Source organism: Gekko japonicus, unplaced genomic scaffold, assembly GCF_001447785.1.
Source record: "Gekko japonicus isolate JY-2015 unplaced genomic scaffold, Gekko_japonicus_V1.1 scaffold3138, whole genome shotgun sequence".
NCBI lineage: Eukaryota > Metazoa > Chordata > Lepidosauria > Squamata > Gekkonidae > Gekko > Gekko japonicus.
This window is the reverse complement of record NW_015166519.1, coordinates 17,927-42,166: the sequence shown is the minus strand read 5'-3', so window position 1 is coordinate 42,166 and position 24,240 is coordinate 17,927. Positions and strand designations below refer to the sequence as shown.

Below are 24,240 nucleotides of genomic sequence, written 5' to 3'. Positions count from 1 at the left end.
CCGTAGTTCTGATAAGAGCTGTTCTTGAAAAAAGAGCAGCTGCTGTCAAGAGCTCTCTCAGCCCCACCTACCTCACAGGGTGTCTGTTGTGGGGAGGAGAAGGGAAAGGAGTTTGTAAGCCGCTCTGAGACACCTTTGGGTAGTGAAGGGCGGGGCATAAATCCAATCTCTTCTTCTTCTCTTCTCTCTAAGATGAGTTAGTGTGAGCCAGCTCACAGTTTTTTAGCCTCCAGCTCACATTTTTGCCTTAGCTCAGGAAGGATGGCTCCAGAGCAAACTAGTTTATGCAGCTGCCAAATCGCTCCCTCACAACTTTAATGCCGGTAGCTCACAAAGTAGAATTTTTTGCTCACCGGACTCCAGAGCTGAGAGGGACCCCCAGTGTAGGAGTTCTCCAAGGGTTGTTCCCTGCGGCATTATGCGACAAAGACCAAAAATTATCACCGGGACGTATTTTGGACAGACACATTTGTGCTCTTCCCCCATGATTTTAAGCGCATCTCTTTTACCCCAGCCCTAAAACAGGGAGCCTCCGAGATGTAAATGATGGATACTTTTCCACAGGCCTGCTGGGCGGTTTCATCCCAGCGAGTCGACTTTGATGTTCGTTCCTCATGCATCACTTTTCCCCTCTGACCCCACACTGCTTTTTCTGCTTGACATGTTTATTAAATAGAGGCTGGAGGCTGCATAGATAAAATGGACTTCTCCCGAATTTCCCGAGAACCGGTTTGCCTGTTTCCAACCAGACTTTCCTCCCAGTGCCCCCCCCCAAAAAAAAAAAATTAAATCCCTGTGGCTAACGAGGATTCCCCCCCCTCCCCGTTTGCAATATACCTTACCGAGCAATTAGTTTTAGAAGTATTACTTGTTGAGAGCAGTTGTCTGTGCAAAAATCCAAGACTGAGCTTTGGGAGGGTAGGGATTTGTGAAGGGGAGCCTGTGACCAGCACTGGTGGAAGGGGGGGGGGATACTCTTAGGGGTTTAGGAGACAGCTTAGCAATGTTTCCCTGGCCCTTGTACATGGGGGGGAGGGGGACAGAGGTGGAGAAAGGGGCACTATCGAGCTTAAAGAGGAATCTCCAGCCGGTTTATCGCAGTGGCTAGGGTATAGTGACCCCTTTTTAAATGCGGACGGCAGTGGGAGGAGATTTTCATAAGAACATAAGAGAAGCCATGTTGGATCAGGGCAATGGCCCATCCAGCCCAACACTCTGTGTCACACAGTGTCCCAAATACCAGGTTCCATCAGGAGGTCCTCTGAAGGTCCAACATCTGAGCAGAGAGGCTGAGGCCTTCCCCTAATAAGAGCATTAGAAGAGCCCTTCTGGATCAAACCAGTGGTCCATCTAGTCCAGCCTCCTGTCCCACACTTCCTCTGGATGGCCAACAACAGGACATGATGCTGCCTCCTGGCTCTGGGATTCAGAGGATCAGTGGAGGTTTTCCCTCAGTCACCATGGCTAGTAGCCACTGAAAGATTTATCCTCCATGAATCTTACCTAAAAGGTAAAGGTTCCCTTGTTCGAAAGCCAGTCGAATCCGACTCTAGGGTTGCGGTGCTCATCTCCGTTTCCAAGCCGAAGAGCCAGCGCTGTCCGAAGACTTCTCCGTGGTCATGTGGCCGGCATGACTAAACACCAAGGCGCACGGAATGCTGTTACCTTCCCACTGAAGTGGTACCTGTTTATCTACTTGCAATTTCTTGCTTTCGAACTGCTAGGTTGGCAGGAGCTGGAACTAGAGACGGGAGCTTACTTCGTCATGTGGCAACTCGGGTCTCGAACTGCTGAACTACCGACCTTCCACAGCCTGCAGTTCAGCGTCTTAACCACTTGAACCACCGCAGCTTCCCTCTCCCCTTTTAAAGCTGTTTATTCCCGTGGCCATCACTACATCCTCTGGCAGTCAATTCCACCTTTTCATCTCTCCCTGTGTAAAGTAGTATTTCCTTTTGTCCGTCCTGAACCTACTGCCCGTCAGCTGCATTGGAGGCCCTGGAGTTTTAGTCTTATGGGAGAGGGAGAAAAAGTGCGCTTTGTCCGCTCTCTCCACCCCAGGCATAATGTTATAAATCTCTGTCATGTCCCCGAATCTTCAGCCTTTCCTCATCGGGAAGCCACTCCAAGCCCCTAATCGTCTTGGTTGTCTCTCTGTCCATTTATTATTGGGCCGTGCATGTAATAACGCCCAGGTGACAGATCCTGTGGGTTTATAGTTGTAGCTCTCACTGGTTTATCTGAGTGCTTGCTGATTGAAAGTGGTAATTGTTTCTTTCCTCCCCCCCCCAGTCAATTGTGGGTGCCGAAGGACTGTCGCTGGCGTTCCGTCACATCGTAAGCTCACTGCTGTGGCACTGTTCCCAGCACACCTGCGAAGCTCTGCTCCATGAAGTCATCGTCTGTGTTGGGTACTTCACCGTAAACCACCCGGATAATCAGGTAAGGGTATCTGCTGGAAGGAAGCGCCACGTGTTCTCTGCTGTAGGTTAGAAACTCCCACTTTTGCAAGTCTCCCTGTTCATTTTTTATTGGCTCAGCTCTGCTTGGGCCACGGGGTACCCTCGCCTTTCTCACCTGGGTTATAAGGCTGCCAGCTCTGACCAAAATAAGCTCTTATGCTGTTCGTAACAGTAGCACGTACAACCAGAGAAGCCACACAGATCTGTCTTTTCTCTGAGAGTTGTTGGAATGGTAGCTCCGATGCGAGGCTTCCCCATATCCACAGGCCTCTCTGTTCATTTATTAACCAGGCTGTTTTGCGTGAACTGTGGAACTCTCCCATGAACAAAGCTCTTGGGAAAGCGTGTGTGTGTATGCTCAAGAGCTCAGAGCTGCACAGAGGGTCAGAGAAAAATCTCCTCTTGAAAAGTTTGAGATCTTAAGAATCTTGTGGTCAGTGCAGAACATGTCTGGTTCTCCGAGTTGCGTGACTTTCCTTTTGTGTTGATTGATGGTGCAGTGAAGCCATTTCCTTGACTTCTACAAGTTCTTTTCTGTCCCGTGGTTTCTTGTTTGGAGGCCGCTTGAATAACGTCTCAGAGCAGTGGGGCCGTTATTCCTGCAGAAGAAATTTTCTTTGCATCGTTCCCTCTATCTGCAGGACTATAGGAAGAGCTGCTGGCTTTAGCCAATCGTGTGTGTGTGTTTTCTCTTAGTTGGAGTTGGGGGAAGCTCGCATTGTTTTTTGTTCATGACCTTGGTTGCTCCTTAAGAACACGTTTGAGACACTGGCTTGGGTTTCGTTTCCAAAAGTGTCACTCAAAATCAGTCTCTGATTTCTGCATCAGTCATTTGAACGTAAGGCCTCCATCGCTGAGCAAGGGTGTGGTGTTGTTGTTTTTAAGCTCCCTTCCATTTTAGCAATGTTAGCAACTAGGAGTGTGCAATTTTTTTTCCCTCGGTATTTTTCGGTTTGGGTCAATAGCAGACGGGGGTGGTGGTGGAACGTCTGTCATTCTTGAGACAGTTTTGGATCCTTCCATTCTTTTGGCTGCAATGCCTCGGAACGCCGAATCCAGAGAGAGCTTTGGCTCCAGAGGGCAACGGTTAAAACAGTATTTGGAAGCTGAAGCAGAATTTCACTTCACTGAAGCGGGAGGTCCGAAATCCCTTCCGCCCCATTCTGATGCTCTTCAGACCGTGTTCCGGCAGTGCATTTCTTCGACCTCCCCAGAGGCTGACTGGAGCTTTTTGGATTCCCCATTGCGACAGGACCAGCCTTCTTGGCACACGGAAGCGCCCGGGAAAATGCACTTTTCTCTGCAGTTTAACCATTTTGCGTTTGGCACAGGTTTCGAGACAGATGGGGACTCCTTGGAACGGCCCAGGCAGCGTTCGTATGCCAGCAGTAGCATACAACGGGGAATCCAAGGAGGCATCGCTTGTGCGCCCGCCTCTGTCGGCATCTTCGTCTGAGGTCACAGGTCTGACTGATGTGGGCGCCAGGCACCGTGCCACCCCAGCAGGTGGCCTTGGTGAATCAGCCAAGCGGACTCCGTTTGGTCTGCGGGAGGGGTTTGCGATGATGCATCCGTAGTGAAGAAGAAGAGGAGATTGGATTTATACCCCACCCTTCACTACCCAAAGGAGTCTCAGAGCGGCTTACAAACTCCTTTCCCTTCCCCTCCCGACAACAGACACCCTGTGAGGTAGGTGGGGCTGAGAGAGCTCTGACAGAAACTGCTCTTTTTCAAGGACAGCTGTGCCAGAACTATGGCTTGCCCAAGGACATCCAGCCAGGTGCAAGTGGAGGAGTGGGGAATCCAACCCAGTTCTCCCAGGTTAGAGTCCGCGCACTTAACCACTACACCAAACTGGTATTTGTCTTCCCTTCCACCAATTGCAGGCTGTCACTGGTCTGAGGGCGCTTTCACACAGGCCAAATAATGCACTTTCAGTTCACTTGCGATGCAGTTTAACAATCATTTGCAAGTGGATTTTCCTATTTCACAGAGAAAGAAATAAGAACATAAGAGAAGCCAATGTTGGATCAGGCCAATGGCCCATCCAGTCCAACACTCTGTGTCACACAGTGGCCAAAAATACCAGGTACCATCAGGAGGTCCAGCAGTGGGGCCAGAACTCCAGAAGCCCTCCCACTGTTCCCCTCCCCCCCAAGCACCAAGAAGACAGCATCACTGTCTCTGACATGGGCACTTTCACACACAATGAATAATGCACTTTCATTGCACTTTGGAACTGGATTTTACTGCGAGAAACAGCAGGATCCACTTGCAAGCAATCACCAAAGTGCACTGAAAGTGCCATCAGGAGGTCCAGCAGTGGGGCCAGGACACTAGAAGCCCTCCCACTGTTGCCCCCCCCCCCCAAGCACCAAGAATACAGTGTGTCACCTGCCCCAGACTGAGAGTTCCTATCTATACCTTGTGGCTAATAGCCACTGATGGACTTCTGCTCCATATGCTTATCTAATTCCCTCTTGAAGCCGTCCATGCTTGTAGCCGCCGCCACCTCCTGTGGCAGTGAATTCCATGTGTTAATCACTCTTTGGGTGAAGAAGTACTTCCTCTTATCTGTTTTAACCTGACTGCTCAGCAATTTCATTGACTGCCCACAAGTTCTTGTATTGTGAGATAGGGAGAAAAGGAGCTCTTTCTCGTCCTGCTCTCTCCCATGCACAATCTTATGAACCTCGATCATGTCACTCTTCAGCCGTCGTTTCTCCAAGCTAAAGAGCCCCAAGCGTTTTAACTTTTCTTCAAAGGGAAAGTGTTCCAACCCTTTTATCATTCTAGTGATTTGTACAGCCGCAAAGTGCATTGAATCCAGCCGCAAAACGCATTGAAAGTGGATTGGAAATACGCCATTCGGTGTGCATGAGAGCACCCTTGAAGCCACTCAGAATCATAGAATCATAGAGTTGAAGGGGCCTCCAGGGTCATCTAGTCCAACCCCCCCTGCACAATGCAGGAAATTCGCAAATACCTCCCCTCCCCACACACCCCCAGTGACCCGTGATCCATGCCCAGAAGATGACAAAAACACCTCCAGGATCCCCGGCCAAACTGGCCTGGAGAAAAATTGCTTCCTGACCCCCCAGTGTCGATCAGCATTTTCCTGGGCATGTAGGAAAGGGTCACAAAAACAAAGCACTGATGCAACCCTTCCTGCCGTCCCTCTCATGATGTGCCTGAGTTCACAAACTTCTTAGCTTCAGGGCTACTTTTGGGCAGGAACGCACAGGAACGGAGTTCCGGCTGGCTCCCGAGTTGGCCACACCCAGCAGGAACTCATTAGCATAATAGGCCACACCCAACAGCAGGAACTCAGGCTGAGAGAGCTCTTTCCAGAACTGCTCCTGAGAGAAGAGCTCTGTGAGAACTTGTGACTGAGCCAAGGTAAACAGAATAAGAAGCAAAAGGTGGGTGTGGCTGGATGACCACACGTCTGGTAACGGGGGTGCGGCCTAATATGCTAATGAGCTGTACTGTCATGGGTGTGGCTTAATATGCTAGTGAGTTCCTGCTGGGCTTTTTCTACAAAAAAAGCCCTGCCTCTCATGATGTGCCTGAGTTCACAAGCTTCCTAGCTTCATCCACGAAACTCAGCAAAATCTATTGCCCGGTCAGTGTCTGGGTGAGAAACTGCTCTGAAGTCCCCCTGGGGTGTCCTGAGAAAAACTATAAGAGAAATTACAGGTCCACCTCTGATTTGGATCCATTTTTCTGGATTAATAAGTGAGCCAGATCAGCCTTTTTACAAAAAACAAGGAGGAGATTGGATTTATACCCCGCCGCTCACTACCCGAAGGAGTCTCGGAGTGGCTTACAATCTCCTTTCCCTTCCCCCTCCCCACAACAGACACCCTGTGAGGTAGGTGGGGCTGAGAGAGCTCTTTCCAGAACTGCTCCTGAGAGAAGAGCTCTGTGGGAACTTGTGACTGACCCAAGGTCACACCAGCAGCTGCATGTGGAGGCGAGGGGAATCAAACCCGCAGATTCGAGTCCGCGCTCCTAACCACTACCTAGCCGGCTAGTACGAGTAGGTGACTGTGTGCTCCGCGCATTCAGGGTATGCCTATTTATGCATCTATAGTTTTATCCTTTCAGGTTATGCATATTAATTTTGTGTAGGAATGGTGACGTGCGGTTGCATACTTTTTTGCACAGTGTTCTTTTCCAGCAGAATGATGTAACCGAGGCATTCTTTCTGGAGTAGAGAAGACAGGAATGCAATTTGGAGGGGAGCTGTGGCTCAGTGGTAGAGCCTCTTTGGTGTGTTGTTGTTGTTATTTATTAAATATGTAGTGTGTTAAATTTGTAGTGGTAGATCCAGTGTGGCGCAGTGGTTAAGAGTGGCTGTTCATCTCAAAATACTGCTAAACGGAAAAATGACTATTTCCCTATTGTCTACTTACACTGATCTCTTATATTCCTGAGGTACAAACACCAATATGTTGTATTGCATCGAGTGCTTAATGTCTCTGGCTGACAGGTTATGTTCTTTTATCATTTCTTCCATGCTCAATCCGATTCCAAAGTGAAACCTATAATTATGCTCTCTCTCTCCAACTGTTACGTTTATATTTTTAGATCACTTCCATTGTAGCCGAGTCCGCGCTCCTAACCACTACCTAGCCGGCTAGTACGAGTAGGTGACTGTGTGCTCCGCGCATTCAGGGTATGCCTATTTATGCATCTATAGTTTTATCCTTTCAGGTTATGCATATTAATTTTGTGTAGGGATGGTGACGTGCGATTGCATACTTTTTTTGCACAGTGTTCTTTTCCAGCAGAATGATGTAACCGAGGCATTCTTTCTGGAGTAGAGAAGACAGGAATACAATTTGGGGGGGAGCTGTGGCTCAGTGGTAGAGCCCCTTTGGTGTGTTGTTGTTGTTGTTATTTATTAAATGTGTAGTGTATTAAATTTGTAGTGGTAGATCCAGTGTGGCGCAGTGGTTAAGAGTGGCTGTTCCCCGGGTTCAGTCCCCAGCATCTCTAGTTAAAAGGACCAGACAGGAGGTGATGGGAAATACCTCTGCCTGAGACCCTGGAGAGCAGCTGCCAGTCTGAGTAGACAATACTAACTTGTGATGGACCGACGTTCTGATTCAGTATACGGCAGCTTCCTATGTTCATATGTTCAATTCTGAAATGGCTTCATCTCAAGTTCAAGCTCAGTCAATCTTTTTTGTGGGGGGTTCTTCCTCTCCTCCCCATCCATCCGGGGGGCGGGTGCTCATGTGTTCCCACGCTTTGCACAGAGAATCGGCACCATCCAAAACTCCTCCACGTGTCTTCTCTCCTTTTCGTCCTGATCCATTTCCCTTTTCTGCATTTTCGTCACTGAAGAGGTTGAGACGCATTCACGCAGCTTCATCTCCTAAGTTCCTTTCAGTGCCAGAGCTAAACCCAGACTATGAACCGAGACAGAAATGCTGGAGTAACACACTCCCTTTGATTCCCGGTTTGATTTGGGAAAATCCATCGAGCTCTGCCCGCTGTTAATGGGAGAGCTGGGTAATGAAATGAACTACCCTTCTGGACACAGCCTTAAATCCTGCATTTAAGCATACAAGAGAGAGATTGCAAAACCGTTTTTGTTTTCCGTTCTTTTGCTGATCTGGAGATTGAAAAGCAACATAAGTCTGTGTGGACCTGCAAATCCCTCTCTGCACGTTTAGCCTTTATTAGATCTGTCTTGGACACATCATCCTTACTCAATAGTACTAGTAGGCATAATATCTGTTACAAGACTTCCCACTAGATGGGATAAGAGATCCGTTTTTTATGTCTTAATGATACCGGTTGTCAGTAAAAGCTTGTTTCCGTTTCTTCGTGTATTCCTCCATTGATGCAGTCGAGAAAAAGAACCGATTTATGTAACTGAGAGACAGACGTGATCCTTCCAGGCCGCATCTGTACGTGCTCCGATGTATTCTTCTCTAAGCAAGACCATTCTGGCTCCAAGAATTTGGTTCAACTCTGTGATTTTAGTCATTTCGTTGCACTGCTGTCTAACCAAGCAGAGAATCCTTTCCATTCCCATCACACTGACTATTGGCCAGTCCCCATTTTCACATTCTGTGTGTGTTACATGCCATTAAATGGCTTCCAACTTTCGTCAACCCTATGAAAGGAGGAGGAGGAGATGATGGTGGTGGTGATGATTGGATTTATACCCTGACCTTTACTTAGAAGGCCGAGCGCCGAAGAATAGATTGTTTTGAACTATGGTGCTGGAGAAGACTCTTGAGAGTCCATTGGACTGCAGGAAGATCAAATCAGTCAATCCTAAAAGAAATCAACCCTGACTGTTCCCTGGAAGGCCAGATAATGAAACTGAAGCTCAAAGACTTTGGCCACCCAATGAGAAGGGAGCACTCACTGGAGAAGAAGACCCTGATGCTGGGAAAGATTGAAGGTCAAAGAAGACGGGGACGGCAAAGGATGAGATGGTTAGACAGTGTCATCGATGCAACAAACATTTTTTTTTAATTGTTTTTATTATTTTACTGTATAGTACGCACAAAAACAGGGGGGGGAGTAACAGAACAATAAGGACAGAACAGGAACCAGAACAAGTGACTTCCCCAATACATAACATATCAACTATGAGCAGAAATGAATTCATAATCTAGGTCTTAATACCCAGCTGTGTAAACATGTTAAACTCTAGGACTCAGGAGACTACTTTCCAACCCAACTTCCCTCAAACACTGCTCCCTAACATACAGTATAAACGGACTAACATCTCGTAGTCAGAAACTGAAATCTCCAGCTAGTTATAAGAACAACCATCTATGGTAAGCATGGTTTGTGGGAAGTATCTCATGCTTCGTCAGGTAATCCACCACCGGCGACCAAAATCTCTTGAATTTCGTGTCCGATGCGGTGATTGATACTTGGGCCCCTCGACTCTGATTATTAATTTTTGCCATGACGAATTGTTCCCAAATCTTATCATGCCATGCAGATATTGTAGGAGGTTCTGGAGATTTCCATTTCGCAGCTATTGATAACTTGGCCGTTGTTAACAGGAGTGATATGTGATGTCTCTTATCTTCCTTCACAATGTCATCCCACTTGTTCAGCAAGACCGTTTCTGGCGTGAAGGGGATACTTTGGTCAGTCATTTCCTTAATTCGGGGGATAACCTCCCTCCAAAACTGACTAATTACCGGGCAACTCCACCAACAGTGGACGTAAGAGCCAATTTGCCCACAGCCCTTCCAGCACATGGGATTGCCGGACCCGTTGATTTTGTTAAGTTGTACCGGGGTCATGTACCACCTTGTGATTAGTTTAAAGTTTTGTAATCGTAGATTGAATATTGCAGATTTATTCATCGGGGAAGCCCAGATCAACTCCCAATCCTCGTCTCCCCAGTGTTGACCGAGATCCTCTTCCCATCGGAGCTGATAACTACATTTCGACCGGTTTTCTGTCATCACTATTGTCTTGTAGATTTTGGCTAGTATCCCTTTTGACGTAGTCGGGTATAGTTTTATAATGCTCTCCAGAGGTGTCAGCTCCCTCCTGAATACTCCTTGTCCCGCCAAGTTTTCTACCAGATTTTTCAATTGTAAGTATTGGTGCCATCTGGTAGGGGCACCAACACATTGGTCGAAACATCGCTTGTCCTTAATTCTCCCTTGGTGTACCAGATCACTCAGCCGGCTGATGTCTACCTTTGTCCAATTCCTGAACGCGTTTGGGGTCATTCCGGGAGGGAACCACGGTTGGTGCAAATAAGTTGACAGTTGAGATATTCCGTCCGGGAGAAGTGTCTGTTTCTGGTCCCACATCTTTAGTGAGGCCGATAGAAACATATTGGATTTAATAGTCTTTGGCCTGAGGTTGGGTTTCATCCAGAAAACTTCTTGCAAGCTGATGGGCAGCACGCAAGCCTCCTCAATTTGCAACAAACATGAAATTGAGCAAACTTCAGAGGACGGCGGAAGACAGGAGGGCCTGGCGTGATCTGGTCCATGGGGTCGCGAAGAGTCGGACTCGACTGTGCGACTGAACAACTTTACTTAGATCCTCAGAGCGGCTTACAATCTTCTTTCCCTTCCTCCCCCCACAACGGACACCCTGTGAGGTAGGTGGGGCTGAGAGAGCTCTCTCGAGAACTGCCCTTGAGAGAACAGCTCTGAGAGAACTTGTGACTGACCCAAGGTCACACCAGCAGCTGCATGTGGAGGAGGAAGGGGGAATCAACCCCAGTTCTCCCAGATTAAAGTCCACGCTCTTAACCACGACACCAAACTGACCTCCAGAATGTCCTGTCTTTAGCAACCTTGCTCAGGTCTTGCAAACTGAGGGCCATGGCTTCTTCGAATGGGTCAGTCGATCTCCTGTTGGATCTTCCTCTCCCACTGCTGCCTTCAACTTTTCCTAGCATTATTGTCTTTTCCAGTGAGTCTGTGTGGCTAACTGTAACGGCGGTAATTCTCCCTGTCCAAGAGGTACGAAGGTGACATTATACTGACCATCGGCTCATGCAGTTTAGTATTATCTGTTCTGGTTGGCTGTGGCTCTCAGGCCCAGAAAACTCAATCCTTGAGTCGGAGATGACAGAAACTGAACTCGGGACCGTCCCGTGCAAGGCCACTGAGCTACAGGCCCTCCCCCTTCAGCGTGGGATTTTGACCAAGAGAAAGAGGTTCTAAGCCCAAATCCTCCTCCCAAGCATCTTTTTGGAGCAGCAGCAGGCTAAGTCCTCCCTTGTCTTCAAACCTGACTGCAGGTGGACCTTGGAGAGAGATGGTTGTGAGCCCAAATACCCCCAAACACATACATGCACACACACAGTTTCTTCAGAGAGTCTCATAAGTTTCTTCAGTTTCTTCAAAAAGTCTCATAAGAACATCAGAAGGGCCCTGCTGAATCAGACCAATGGTCTATTCTAGTCCAGTATCCTGTCTCACACAGTGGCTAACCAGTTCCTCTGGAGGGCCAGCCATGGGGCACAGAAGCTGAGGCCTTCCCCTGGTGTTGCCTCCAGGCACTGGGATTCAGAGGTTTACCACCTCTAAATGTGGAGGTTAAGAACATTAGTCCATAAGAACATCAGAAGAGCCCTGCTGGATCAGACCAGTGGTCCATCTAGTCCAGCATCCTGTCTCACACAGGGGCCAACCAGTTCCTCTGGAGGGCCAACAACAGGACAGAGAGGCCGAGGCCTTCATAAGAATATCCAAGGATCCCTGCTGGATCAGACCAGTGGTCCATCTAGTCTAGCATCCTGTCTCACACAGTGGCCAACGAGTTCCTCTGGAGGGCCAACAACGGGGCAGAGAGGCCGAGGCCTTCATAAGAACATCAGAAGAGCCCTGCTGGATCAGACCAGTGGTCCATCTAGTCCAGCCTCCTGTCTCACACAGTGGCCAACCAGTTCCTCTGGAGGACCAACAACAAGGCATAGAGACCAAGGCCTTCCCCTGATGTTTCCTTCTGGCTCTGGGATTCAGAGGATTAGTGTCTCTGAACGTGGAGGTTCCCCTCAGTCACTGTGGCTAGAAGCCACATTAGACCTCTCCTCCATGAATCTGCCTAATCCCCTTTGAAAGCTGTTTATTCCTATGGCCATCACTACATCCTCTGTCAGCGAGTTCCACGTTTTAATCACTCTCCCGACTTTCCTCCACCCTCAAGGCAGCTGTCGGGAAGGGATGTCTGCCACCCCCAACGCTGTGGCCTTTATTATTCATGGTGGGGGTCTCTCTTCCATCACACAACCTTTATTAGGCATTTGTTACAAGCACTAAACAATCTAAAAATGTTACACAGCCCGTTAGCACAGATAGACACATCAGAAAGCTCATTGATAAATGGCCATAAACTTAAAATAGAGATGAAATCATTCCTGTCCATTCGCAGCCGGTCCGTGGATCCCCGTAGCAGCTAGGGAATACCTAGCGACTTGATTGGTAATGTTAGGATTCCGGTCAGATAGGAGATATAAAACCAACCACTCATCTAAATAAGGGGGGGGGGGTCTCTTAACAAAACTGGCCTCGTAAAAGGAGGGTTTCATAATCAAAATAATGCCTGTGAGTAAGCCAGTTGGGGAGGGGGGTCCACTTTAGGGTTATACTTCCCTAATTAAAATGTCGCTGTTAACGAGCCTCCGCCTTCCACCTTCTTTCCGTTTTTCTCCTCTCCGCCCTTCTAATTAATTATCATGAACCCAATTAGCACATGTCGCCAGCTCTTGGGCTCATTTGCATTTTATATTGGATAATTAAATGTGGCCCGATAATTAAATTAACATGAATGACAGATGAGTTGGCATCGCATTGGGGATTTAAATTTTTTTTAAAAAAAAACCCCACCAAACTTTTGCATATTCATCGCTGCGTATGAATATTTTTAATTTGGCAGATCTTTGCAAATGGAAGCGCTTCAGCACATGGTCACGCACGGCCAGATGCAAAGTTGGTTGGCCTTCTTCCGTTATCCCACTGTGCCTTAAATCATAAATCTGACTCCATTACTTCCCCGTTTTAACGTCAGCTGTTTATTTGGCACCCTTTTGCCAATCTGACGAAGCCAAGAAACCCGAAGTACAGTCCAGAAGCGTCTAGATTGGCCGGCTCGGAAGCAGTGTCTCAGGGGAAAAGATTTTTCACTTGAATTCCTCTGCGTTTAAAATATTGATGGTTTTATCCCTCCGTCTCAATAGCCATAGACTGACTTCCTTTTCAAAATGCGGGCAGGCCTGCTTGGTCATTTTATCCTGTCCTCATGCGCAACATCTGCATTTCAGTCTTGCAGTCATGTTGGAAAACATTTCTTCATTTTGTCTATGTTATTTATACCCCACCTTTCTCCTGGGGACTCAAGGTGGATTACAGAGAGAGAGTCAGTGTAATCAACCAAATGGGTCATTCGGTAGACAGTGAAATAGGATTTGTGTTGTACAACCGACCAAAAAATTGAAAAAAAGAACTGCACTGTATTCTTGCCTACGGCCATACCAACCTGAACATGCTGGATCTCGTCTGATCTCGGAAGCTAAGCAGGGCCGGGCCTGGTTAGTACTTGGATGGGAGACCGCCTGGAAATACCGGGTGCTGTAGGCACTGTATTCTTGGTGCTTGAAGGGGGGGAGGGCAACAGTGGGAGGGCTTCTAGTGTCCTGGCCCCACTGCTGGACCTCCTGATGGCACCTGGTATTTTTGGCCACTGTGTGACCGAGTGTTGGACTGGATGGGCCATTGGCCTGATCCAACATTGGCTTCTCTTATGTTGTTAAGAGCAGAGGTCCCTCAGTGGCTATTAGCCACAAGGTATAGGTAGGAACTCTCGGTCTTGGGCAAGGGATGATGTGTATTCTTGGTGTTGTTTTTTTTGGGGGGCAATAGTGGGAGGGCTTCTAGTGTCCTGGCCCCACTGCTGGACCTCCTGATGGCCCCTGGTTTGACGGTTTGGTACAAATCTAACAATAAGCCATGAATTTCGGCACTGGTTTGAAGAAGAACTCATTAAGTGTAACTTTAGGATGTATTTTATCTGAAATGACCCCAAAAGAACTGAATGTGGCTTTCGGCTGTAGGAATCCACTTGAAACATTCAGGAACACAGTTTTTCTCTATGAAATTGTATTCCAAACACCTAAATGCGGACAAAGAAAAGTGAAGAGCGAAAGACACTGTAAAGACAAGGTGAGTCATTTGAGAAAGAAAAAAAACGAGCTGTGTGGGGCCAGATGTACACATTAAGATTTACAATACCTTTGAATCCACTTTGTGGTTTTCAGGAAAGAAAAGGCGTCAAAGAGGACACAGAACTAGGACCAGAGAGAAATAGTTCAGCATATGACTCTGGATTGTTGCTGGCACATAAACTTGTTTTAAAACATTCATACGAGAATAAACGTCAAAAAATGATTCCACCAGTGATGACAAGCACAGTCCAATGCCCAGTCCAATAATCTAAAGTTCCTACCAACAGTAAATCTTCTTTGTGTTTTTCTTGTACTAATATTGGATTGTAGACAAATAGCATAAAGGCCACGAATCTGCAGACGGGCTTCCTCCAACACCTATTTCATAAGTCTTCTTCGGACGTGTAGACCCAAGTGAATCCTTCCCTACTCAGCATTCATCTCTGCATGCCGTCGCTCTACCTAATGCTCACACTCAGTGAAATCTTCTCTCGTCCAGCTTTCTCTCTGTATGCTTTCTCTCAAAGGCTCGAATAGTTCTACAATCCCATATTAGTATTAATATTGGCCCATTTCTTGAAAATCTATAAAAGAGTGATATTCCCTTTGTAAATATATCATGGCTGCCATGGACTATTTTTTACTCACTTATCCCGTGATCTCTCTTTGGTCAGTTTGGTGTAGTGGTTAAGTGTGTGGACTCTAATCTGGGAGAACCGGGTTTGATTCCCCACTCCTCCACATGCAGCTGCTCGTGTGACCTTGGGTTCTCTCAGAGCTGTTCTCTCAAGAACAGTCCTCGAAAGAGCTCTCTCAGCCCCACCTACCTCACAGGGTGTCTGTTGTGGGGAGGGGAAGGGAAAGGCATTTGTAAGCCACTCTGAGTGAAGGGTGGGATATAAATCCAATTTCTCCTCCTCCTCCTCCACCTGGAAGTCGGCCACCCTACTGAAAAGTAACTCGTGGGTCAGATTAAAAGTGTATCCGTTATGTGGTCCCTGCTTAGTCCTTAGCAGAAATACATTGTTAAAAAAAAAAATCACCAGTCATTTTTTCCCCACAAGCCTGTTCAATAGATCAGCATGAGCAAACACATTGGGCCTTTGGCATTAGAGCTTCTGCCACGAAATAAATCTTTGGCAGCACTGTGAGGACCTCGCCCTTTGCTCGGGTTCCACCTCTAGCCAAGCCCGTCGGCCTTTTACTCTCGAGGCGCTCGGGTGTCACCCAGTAATTTAAAACAAAGCCAGAAGTCTTCAAGTCAATGACACGGACGCACGCAGAGAGCCACCGTCTGTCCCGTCCTCTGATACTGCTTTATAGACTGCACATCTTCAGCCTTCTCTGAAGGCAGCGGCTTCCTCTGTCGCTGGGAACGTTCTGATCCCACAACCAATATACGGCTTTGTTGTACAAAGTTCCCGGAGTGTTGACGGATGGACTTCAAGGGAAGGGGGCTTTATATTCCGTACACGGCATCCTTCCAGGTTGAATTTGGGTGTCTGTCTGGGTTTGCATAGTTTCTGTGAAGCCAAAGGATATGGAGGGAATCTCCATACAAAGTTATGTATGGGATAGAGAAGGTAGAGAAGGGAGTACTTTTCTCCCTTTCTCACAATACAAGAACTCGTAGGCACTCAATGGAATTAACAAGCAGAAGGTTTAGAACAGATAAAAGGAAGTCCTTCTTCATCCAAAGAGTAAACACGTGGGATTCACTGCCACAGGAAGTGGTGGTGGCTACAAGCATGGACAGCTTCAAGAGGGGATTAGGTAAACATGTGGAGCAGAGGTCCATCAGTGGCTATTAGCCACAAGGTATAGAGAGGAGCTCTCGGTCTGGGGTGAGTGATGCTCTGTCTTCTTGGTGCTTGGGGAGCAAGAGCGGGAGGGCTTCTGGAGTTCTGGGCCCTCTATGTCAGCAAGCTGCCAAAATGTTATTTTCCCTGTGCCCATGCGCATACCTTCCTATGCACAGATGCGCATACCTTTCCCTGTGGCTAATTGCCATTCCCTGCGTACTGCACTGCGTATCTTTCAAGGCCGCTGGAGGAGTCGCTTAGATCATTGCTTTGGCTTTAGGCAGGCAGAGCCGTGGGAAGCTCGTACCTGTTTTGCTTTGGGTAGCAGTTAGTTCCCAGGCCTAATGGCGCGCGCGGGAACCATAGTAATTGGGTAATGCTCATATGAATGTACTATAACTGTTTTGCGCATAGTTCACCCCTCATTCCTAACAGTGTTCCTGTCCATGCATCTCCAGCTTCAATAAAGTAAAACCTTCTTGCAAGTGTGTGCTTCCATTGTTGCTGAGGGTCCTGACACTCTGGTGGATCTCCTGGTGGTACCTGGGTTTTGGTGACTGTGTGACACAGAGTGTTGGACTGGATGGGCCATTGGCTGGTTCCAACATGGCTTCTCTTACGTTCCCGTGTTCTCCTTGCCATTCATTTCGCCCCCCTCCAGGTGGCGCTCCCTCGTCCCACGTCCTTTGTCATTACAGAGCATCTCCTCAGTGGGACTGTGGCTCAGGGGTAGAATATCTGCTTGGCATGCAGAAGGACCCAGGTTCGGTTCCCAGAGTCTCCATTTAGAAGGATCAGATAGCAGGTGGCACAAAAGACCTCTGCCTGAGACCCCGGAGAGGCGCTGCCCATTCTAAGTAGTCAATACTGGAGTTGGTGGACCAAGGGTGCCACATTCAATATAAAGCCGCTTCATGTGTTCATCTATGATACAGGAGGAGCTGTGGTTCAATACCAAAACATCTGTTCCCAGGTTCAGTCTCCGGCATCTGCAGTAGAAAGGGATCAGGTAGTCGGTGAGGTGAAAGTTCCCGAACTGGGCAGCTGTTGCCAGTATGAGTAAACAGTACTGACCTGATGGACCAAGGGTCTGATCCACTATAAGGTAGCTTCATTTGTTGATGAGAGAGCCAGTTTGGTGTCGTGGTTAAGTGCGCAGACTCTAATCTGGGAGAACTGGGGTTTGATTCCCCTCTCCTCCACTTGCACCTGGCTGGATGACCTTGGGCGAGCCATAGCTCTGTCAGAGCTGCCCTTGAAAGAGCAGTTCTCTCAGAACTGTTCTCTCAAGGGCAGTTCTTGAAAGAGCTCTCTCAGCCCAGCCTACTTTGCAGGGTGTCTGTTGTGGGGAGGGGGAGGGAAAGGAGATTGTAAGCCGCTCTGAGACTCCGAGTGAAGGGCAGGATATAAATCCCAATTATTTCTTCTTCTTCTTCTTCTTCTTCTTCTTCTTCTTCTTCTTCTTCTTCTTCTTCTTCTTCTTCTTCTTCTTCTTCTTCTTCTTCTTCTTCTTCTTCTTCTTCTGTCTTCTGTCTTCTGTCTTCTGTCTTCTGTCTTCGTCTTCTTCTATTTTGGGGAAGAGCCCAGTAAGCATTAGGTAGAAGGGCAGCACTGGGTGAAATTTGGAGGTGGTGGTGGTGGTGGGAAGTCCCCTTTACATTAATGCTCATTGCTTCTCTGTATCCAAGCCTGTGTACAGTAGAGTGTGGGCTCAAACCCACCCTGCCAGGTACACATCCCGTCTTCAGGCCCGCTAGGCATATACATGGGGGGACAGCATTTGCACTAGGACAACTTGCATGAAATCTAGTGTTGTGACGGAACAGCCTCTATAAAGTCCCCCTAGCAACCTAGAGGCCCACGATGGCTCAGAGGTTAAGACACCGAACTGCAGCCTGGAAGGTCTGTAGTTTGGCAATTCGAGACCCAAGTGTGCCACATGACAGAGTGAGCTCCCGTCTCTGTCCCCAGCTCCTGCCAGCCTAGCAGTTCAAAAGCAAGAAGGTGCAAGTAGATAAATAGGTCCCGCTTTGGTGGGAAGGTAACAGCGTTCCGTGCGCCTCGGTATTTAGCCGTGCTAGCCGCATGACCACGGAAAAAGTCTTCAGACAGCGCAGGCTCTTCGGCTTGGAAACGAAGATGAGCACTGCCCCCTAGAGTAGGATTCGACTAGCTTTCGAGCAAGGGAAACCTTTACCTTTAGCAACCATATAGTTCATTGGATATTTCAGCCAGGGGTGTCAAACGTCTGAGGCCCCAACCTGTCGCTCAGCAAGGGAGTCCCTCCCCAAATGCAAGCTGTAGCTTTAGATGGATAAGCTCCACCCAGCTAACTTCCACCCTTAATCCTTTGCTTCCTTGTTCCCAGAATGAGTGACACGGGGCGGTCCCTAAGATCATTAAGTCCAGAGTCTACAACAGGGGTCCCCAACCTTTTTGAGCCTGCGGGCGCACTTGAAATGCCGACATGGCCTGGTGGGCACAGCCAAACCATGGCCGCCACAAAATGGCCACCACAAGGGGCGGGGCCAACCACAGAACAATCGCTGCAGCTTAATTTCGGTAACACGGTGTGAATCTTTCTGCTGTGGTGGCAGCTGTTGCCAAAGCAACATTTTATAAAAAAAATCTGCACTGCCAATCAAATCTCTTAACAGTCGTGCAGAAGCTTTGCTGGGCAAAACTGTCCCTGGCCCCCACCCACTTCCCAAAAAGGTGTCAGCAGTTGCCATGGTAGCCATGGATTAGGATTAGGAAATGTACGTTTTAACACTTGGAACCCTTGGTCTACATTTACATGTGGCACTGGCTTAGGCAGCCCGTAGCCAGGATTTTGTGGCTTTTGGGGGATAAATATTTTTTCTGGTGGGGCTGAAGCTCTCAGTGCAGAGAGAAAAGCCATTGAGCCAACAGAAAGCTGTCACCACGGTAGACCTCTAAAATGCAGGCTGTCAACCACTTGAGATGACAGTTCTCAGCTGCCGCAAGTTAATCACTTCTGCCAGCCTAAGCAACCATTCTGAGAACAAGCCGGCAGGTGGGGGTGATGACTTCTGTAGCCAAGAAAGCTAACAGGCAGAAAAACTCTCTTAAAGGAGACCAGTTTCTTGACACCGAGTGAGAAGGGATCCTAGAGGTCACCTACTCCAACCCCTTGGCTCAGTGCGGGAATTAGTCAACTGCAGCACCCCACTCTGCTTAAAGGAGTGCACACCTTTAAAAAATGTTTTTAAATGATTGGAAAAGACCTTTTCAAGAGAAATTCTTGTGGGGCTGTGCCTTTAAGAATGGGGGCAGAGCCCCCCAAAGCCTGCTTAGGCTGTACATAAATGTTGCATCCACGCATGGAATTTTACTCATTGTGGGACAAGGTTGTCCAGTGGTCAGGATGAATGGGCACAATCTTTCCCCCTTACCACAGTTAGCCTTTACCCACAACGGGTTTGCCCAAACCGAGCTTACTAGACGGGTCACCTGAGCACTGCCGTTTCCAATTAAGCACACGCCGCTGGCATTTTAAAATCTTTTTTGCGACACTTCCCTAAATCTGGCCGCAGGGAGTATTCGGACGACCATCCTCCGCTCCAGTCTAGACCGATGGGGGGAAAGAGAGTCACCCTGAATGGGGAAAAGATGTGAACGAAGCCCATGTGAAATCTATTTTGCTTGCGAAAGCCCTAAGCGACAGAACATTTCACATACTCTGGTGCAGCCATGGACGTATTTAAATAGCTCATGAAGCTCATTGGAAGAATATGAAATGCAGCCGCGTGGTATGATAACGGATAGGGTCATGCCAGACGCTAATTCACCCTAATCGTCTCTGCAACCCTACTGCTTTTCCCATGGCACGCGCACAAGAACTTGGAGAGCAGGACGGCTTCGAAGTAAGTTGCCCGGGCGCAAAGACATGCGCGCATTAGAGCCAGAGAGCCCGAGGGTATCGGCCTTCCTTTTCCATTTCCAAGCTCTCTTTTCGCCCCCTCATATGCTGTGTATTTTCTTACATCTGTTACTTATATATTCTTATCCTCGAACGAGTTTATCTGTTTTGAATGCAGCGTTTGTTTATCCTTTTTAAAAAATTGTATTAAGATGGCTATCTAAAGAACATTTAAAAGGTGTCACAGTTTTCTTTTGTCGTACCGTCCCAGGGCTCCGATCCTGCACGTAATGCGGCTGTTTGAGGTCAAGCAGCGCAGCGGAGTACAGGGTTGCGTGTTTTAGGGTTTCCGGGGGTTGCTGTGGTGTCTGCAGGGCTATTTTTGGGCAGGAACGCACAGGAACGGAGTTCTGGCTGGCTCCCAAGTTGGCCACGCCCAGCAGGAACTCATTAGCACAATAGGCCACACCCAACAGCAGAAACTCATTAGGATTGGCTACCATTAGGGGTGTGTGGCCGAACATGCAAAGGAGTTCCTGCTACAAAAAAAGGCCCTGGGTTTTGACAACAAACAAGGTAAACAGAATAAGAAGGGAAAGGTGGGCGTGACTGGATGATCACACTTCTGGTAACATGTGGGTGCGGCCTAATATGCTAATAAGTGGTGCTGTCAGGGGTGTGGCCCAATATGCTAATAGGTTCCTGCTGTTTTCAGGAGATAAGCTGACAAAGGGAACGTTGGGTCTGAAAACCTCATACCCTGAAAGCCCTTTTATTTATTTATTTTCGTATTTGGATGTACGTGAGCCCATGCACACGTGTGCGTGTGTATGCCTGGAAGTCATGGCTGACGTCCGGCAACCTTAGTGCGGCTCGGATGTTTCAGAGAGGTGGCTGGCTGTTGCCTGCCTCTGCATCCCAGCCCTGGTATTCCTTGAAGGTCTCCCTTCCACGTACTCAGCAGGGTCGGCCCCTGCTTAGCTTCCGGGATCGGGCTTGCTTAGGCTATCCAGGTTAGGGCTACCCCGAAAAAATCTTGTTGGTCTCTGAGGTGGTACTGAACTCGAATCTAGATGTTTTAGAGCACCACCCCTGGCTTCATGTACTTGGTAGGTTACACAGAAATTGGATTTTCTTCATAGAGTTTTAATATTGTTCTTCAATAGAAGTGTTAGGAATACTGAGTAGAACCTGTAATCACACACACACACACCCAAATTAGTTCTATTTACTCCACAAAAATTGTACTTACGGCAGCAGTTGTCAGAGAAGCCATTCGTGGAATCTTAAGAGTTTGGCAGCTTGTATATGAACAGGAGGATTAGGAAATGTACGTTTTAATATATAGGTATGCCGCTTCATTTACAAATAAACTCAAGACAGTTTCCCTCGTCTGTCTGAAATTTGTCACAGAGGATAACGTGGATCCATTTGTTACCGTCTTCCAAAGTAACCAACATTTTCTTTTTGAGCTGCCTATTGAAATGAAGATTGGGTTTGCATCTGACTTTCGGTCGAACGCTCCGGTCTGGCCTTTAAGTGAAAATTACAGGGAATTGTTATTACAGCGAAACTCGAAGCTATACTTACTTCCATTTGGCAGGGGGGGTTGTGTTCATTCGAGGTCTTAAAAAAGACCAGATGATCCTTTTAAAACTTGAAAATAACAGATTTTCTATGGGAAGGTCGATATCAGTGATGAATACTAGCAAAAACGCTACTGCCTTTTTTTTCCTTTTTCTTTTTTTTGCATTAAAGATCCTTTACTAATGGTCGAGGAAGAAAAATGAGAGCGGGGTTGGACCAAAGTGATGACATGCCCTTCTGATTAAATGCTTACAGTCTGGGAATTGTTTATAGAGTAACAAAGAAATAACACAGATCCGACTTGAGGGAGAGAGAGAGAGAGGTGGGCACTCGTGCTTATCTACTAAAAGAACAGGTTCTTTTATGTAGTTATAAACAGCCTCCCATAAAGCCAAGCCGGGGGTATTGTACCGTTCAAAATCGTATCTCGGCCGAAGTTCGGTTCCCGCTTGTTTGAAACCGTTCGCTCCTTTACTTCGAGTAAATGGAAGGGCACGAACTGAAGTCCCCCCACGGCGGAGTTCCACCAGCCAAAGCGTTTCTAATGGTCGTGTTCCGATTTGTACAGGAGAATCGCAGAATGGCAGCATGCAGCCTTTTAGACCCATTAGCTTTTTACCCCAGCACACTCCTAAGAGAGTCGGATTTGGAGGGGGAATAAATGGTTGCAAAAGGTCAAATAGAAGGGATGGGGGGGGGGGTTCCGCACATCACCTAACATAGAATTCATCTTTGCTAGAAAAGAGATCTTGCCGTAATAGTTAGCTTAGTCCTCCGGGAATAAGTAGCATATTTCACATCGAATATCTGTGGGAGGGGCCCTGGTGGTCTGTGTTTCTCACATATGGCTAAATACACAAGTTTAAATTCCTAAAATAAAGGCATTTCATGTTTCTGGTAGGACTTCTGTGATCGACTACGAGAGAGGGAGAGAAAATACAGACATCTGGGTGAGAAAAATTGTCAGAACATTTAGACTGCTACTTGCAGGATCTACACATTGTTTAATATTGCATTAGTGTAGTGATTTGCCTCCGGATACTTCTTTCCAGACAGGAAAATCCAAGACATGAATGAATATTTTGTTCATTTAGGAAATTGACAATCGCTCGATATCTGCGCTGCTCTAGTCTTATATTGGATTAGATGATATAAACAAATTCCAGTTCTTTTATCACCGCTACCTTTAAACTATATCAAACATGTAAATTTGGTTCCAAGCCAACAATTTCACTTTTTTTTTTAGTCCCATTTCCAATCAAATGACCCTCACTGCGTTTCCATTGTTCAACTCTCTCTCATTCGGCAACAAACCAAATTGTCTTTAGTTTGTCGCTCTGTTTCTTCTGCATCTAAGACAATTCCAAATGGACTCAGGAGCCTTTAATAATTTTCTTTTCTCTAAGCTCAAGTTTAAATCTATGTCAGCCACCATTCAGGACAGGATGAGAAAAAATTCAAATAAGAAAACAAACTTGTGGACAGAAATGGCGGTCCCCTTATTTTGGAATGGAGATGTCCAATAATTTTCTGTAATTTTAGGGTCATCACTGTCCAATTTGTAGGTTTCTTGTGCCACCTACCCCTGCTCTTATAATAATTTTTCTGAATGTACTTTTAAATAATTGCGTATCTGCTCCATAATAATGCTAATTAAATTAACCTTTTCCTGCACTGTCTTCTATGTCAATCTGTTACAGCTGCCAACAGATTAATTTTAGTTTTACTTTTTAATGTTGATCATCCTTCTAACTTTTGCATTTTGTTTTAACCCTTTATTTATCTCTGAGCTGCCTTGAAGGCTCTGTAATGGGGAAAGTGATACATAGAACATAAAATGAATGGATGCCTCTTAAAAGAATCGGAAGATAACAGGTTCCCTTTTAAGTGTGAGCTAATTTACTCTAACTGTAATGAATATATCACATGCATACACACACACACATATATATATCATATCACATGCATACACATACATAAATACATACGTACGTTCTCGCTCGATATGTAGATATCAAGAGAGAATATAGATATTTCTGCATGTATAGATATGGAGAGAGACTCTCACAAATCTCACTCTAATGTTGCCCTGTTTGCATCTCCAAAGACCAATTCTACAAAAACACCCAAATTGTACATTAAAGGAACTCTGGGTAATGGATTATTGCTGCAACTGTTAACGCCCGAAGATTAATGTGATTTTTTAATTATTATTATTAATGGACCATAGTGGGTGGGAGGGAATTGTCTGGAGAGTTCTTTGATAGATGGGGAAACAACTTGTCTAATTAAGATCAAATGCTCTTTGCAAATGGACTGTTTTGACCAGCCTTGGAAATCTTGTTTACCCTTTGGTGACATGAAGCACAGCAACGGATTCTTGCAAAGGCCCTTTTAAAGCGGGATTTAGCAGGTTTATTTCGAGTAGACAATCGTTGAGGATAGTGGTGGACATATTTAAGCTGCTCTTCCAGGTTTCTCAGACCAGCAAATTTGTGGTAGAATATTTTGCAGTGTTGCCACTGGCCACTTTCTGAGATGTGTACTCAAAATAATTCCAGCGTCACAACAAATTGGGAAGTTCTGGATCCCGGTGTGGCGGTGGGAGGGGTTGTTGAAAGGGAAGAGGGCTAAAAAAATACAAACCAAGCCCGTGTTTATCACAAACTCCAGTTTGTTCATGATGTCTGAACGCAGCTTACAAGTGTTACATCCAATTGGATGGTAGCCTAACTTAAGGCGGAGACGGACAATGGGGTCAGTTTTCTCAGACTCGTTTGAGAGAGGAATAAGTGTCTGTGATATCTATACTCAGCTTGCTTCCTGCTG

The 24,240-nt window shown here is 46.9% G+C and overlaps 1 protein-coding gene across 1 annotated transcript in view; it reads left to right on the top strand.

The window, feature by feature from the left end:
• Positions 1–24,240, top strand: part of SCAPER (S-phase cyclin A-associated protein in the ER) — a gene marked incomplete at its 5' end in the record, with an annotated part of 174,582 nt that overhangs the window by 138,915 nt on the left and 11,427 nt on the right. Inside the window, 1 exon segment of the mRNA XM_015412282.1 lies at positions 2,293–2,442. Coding sequence (XP_015267768.1) covers positions 2,293–2,442 — 150 coding nt within the window.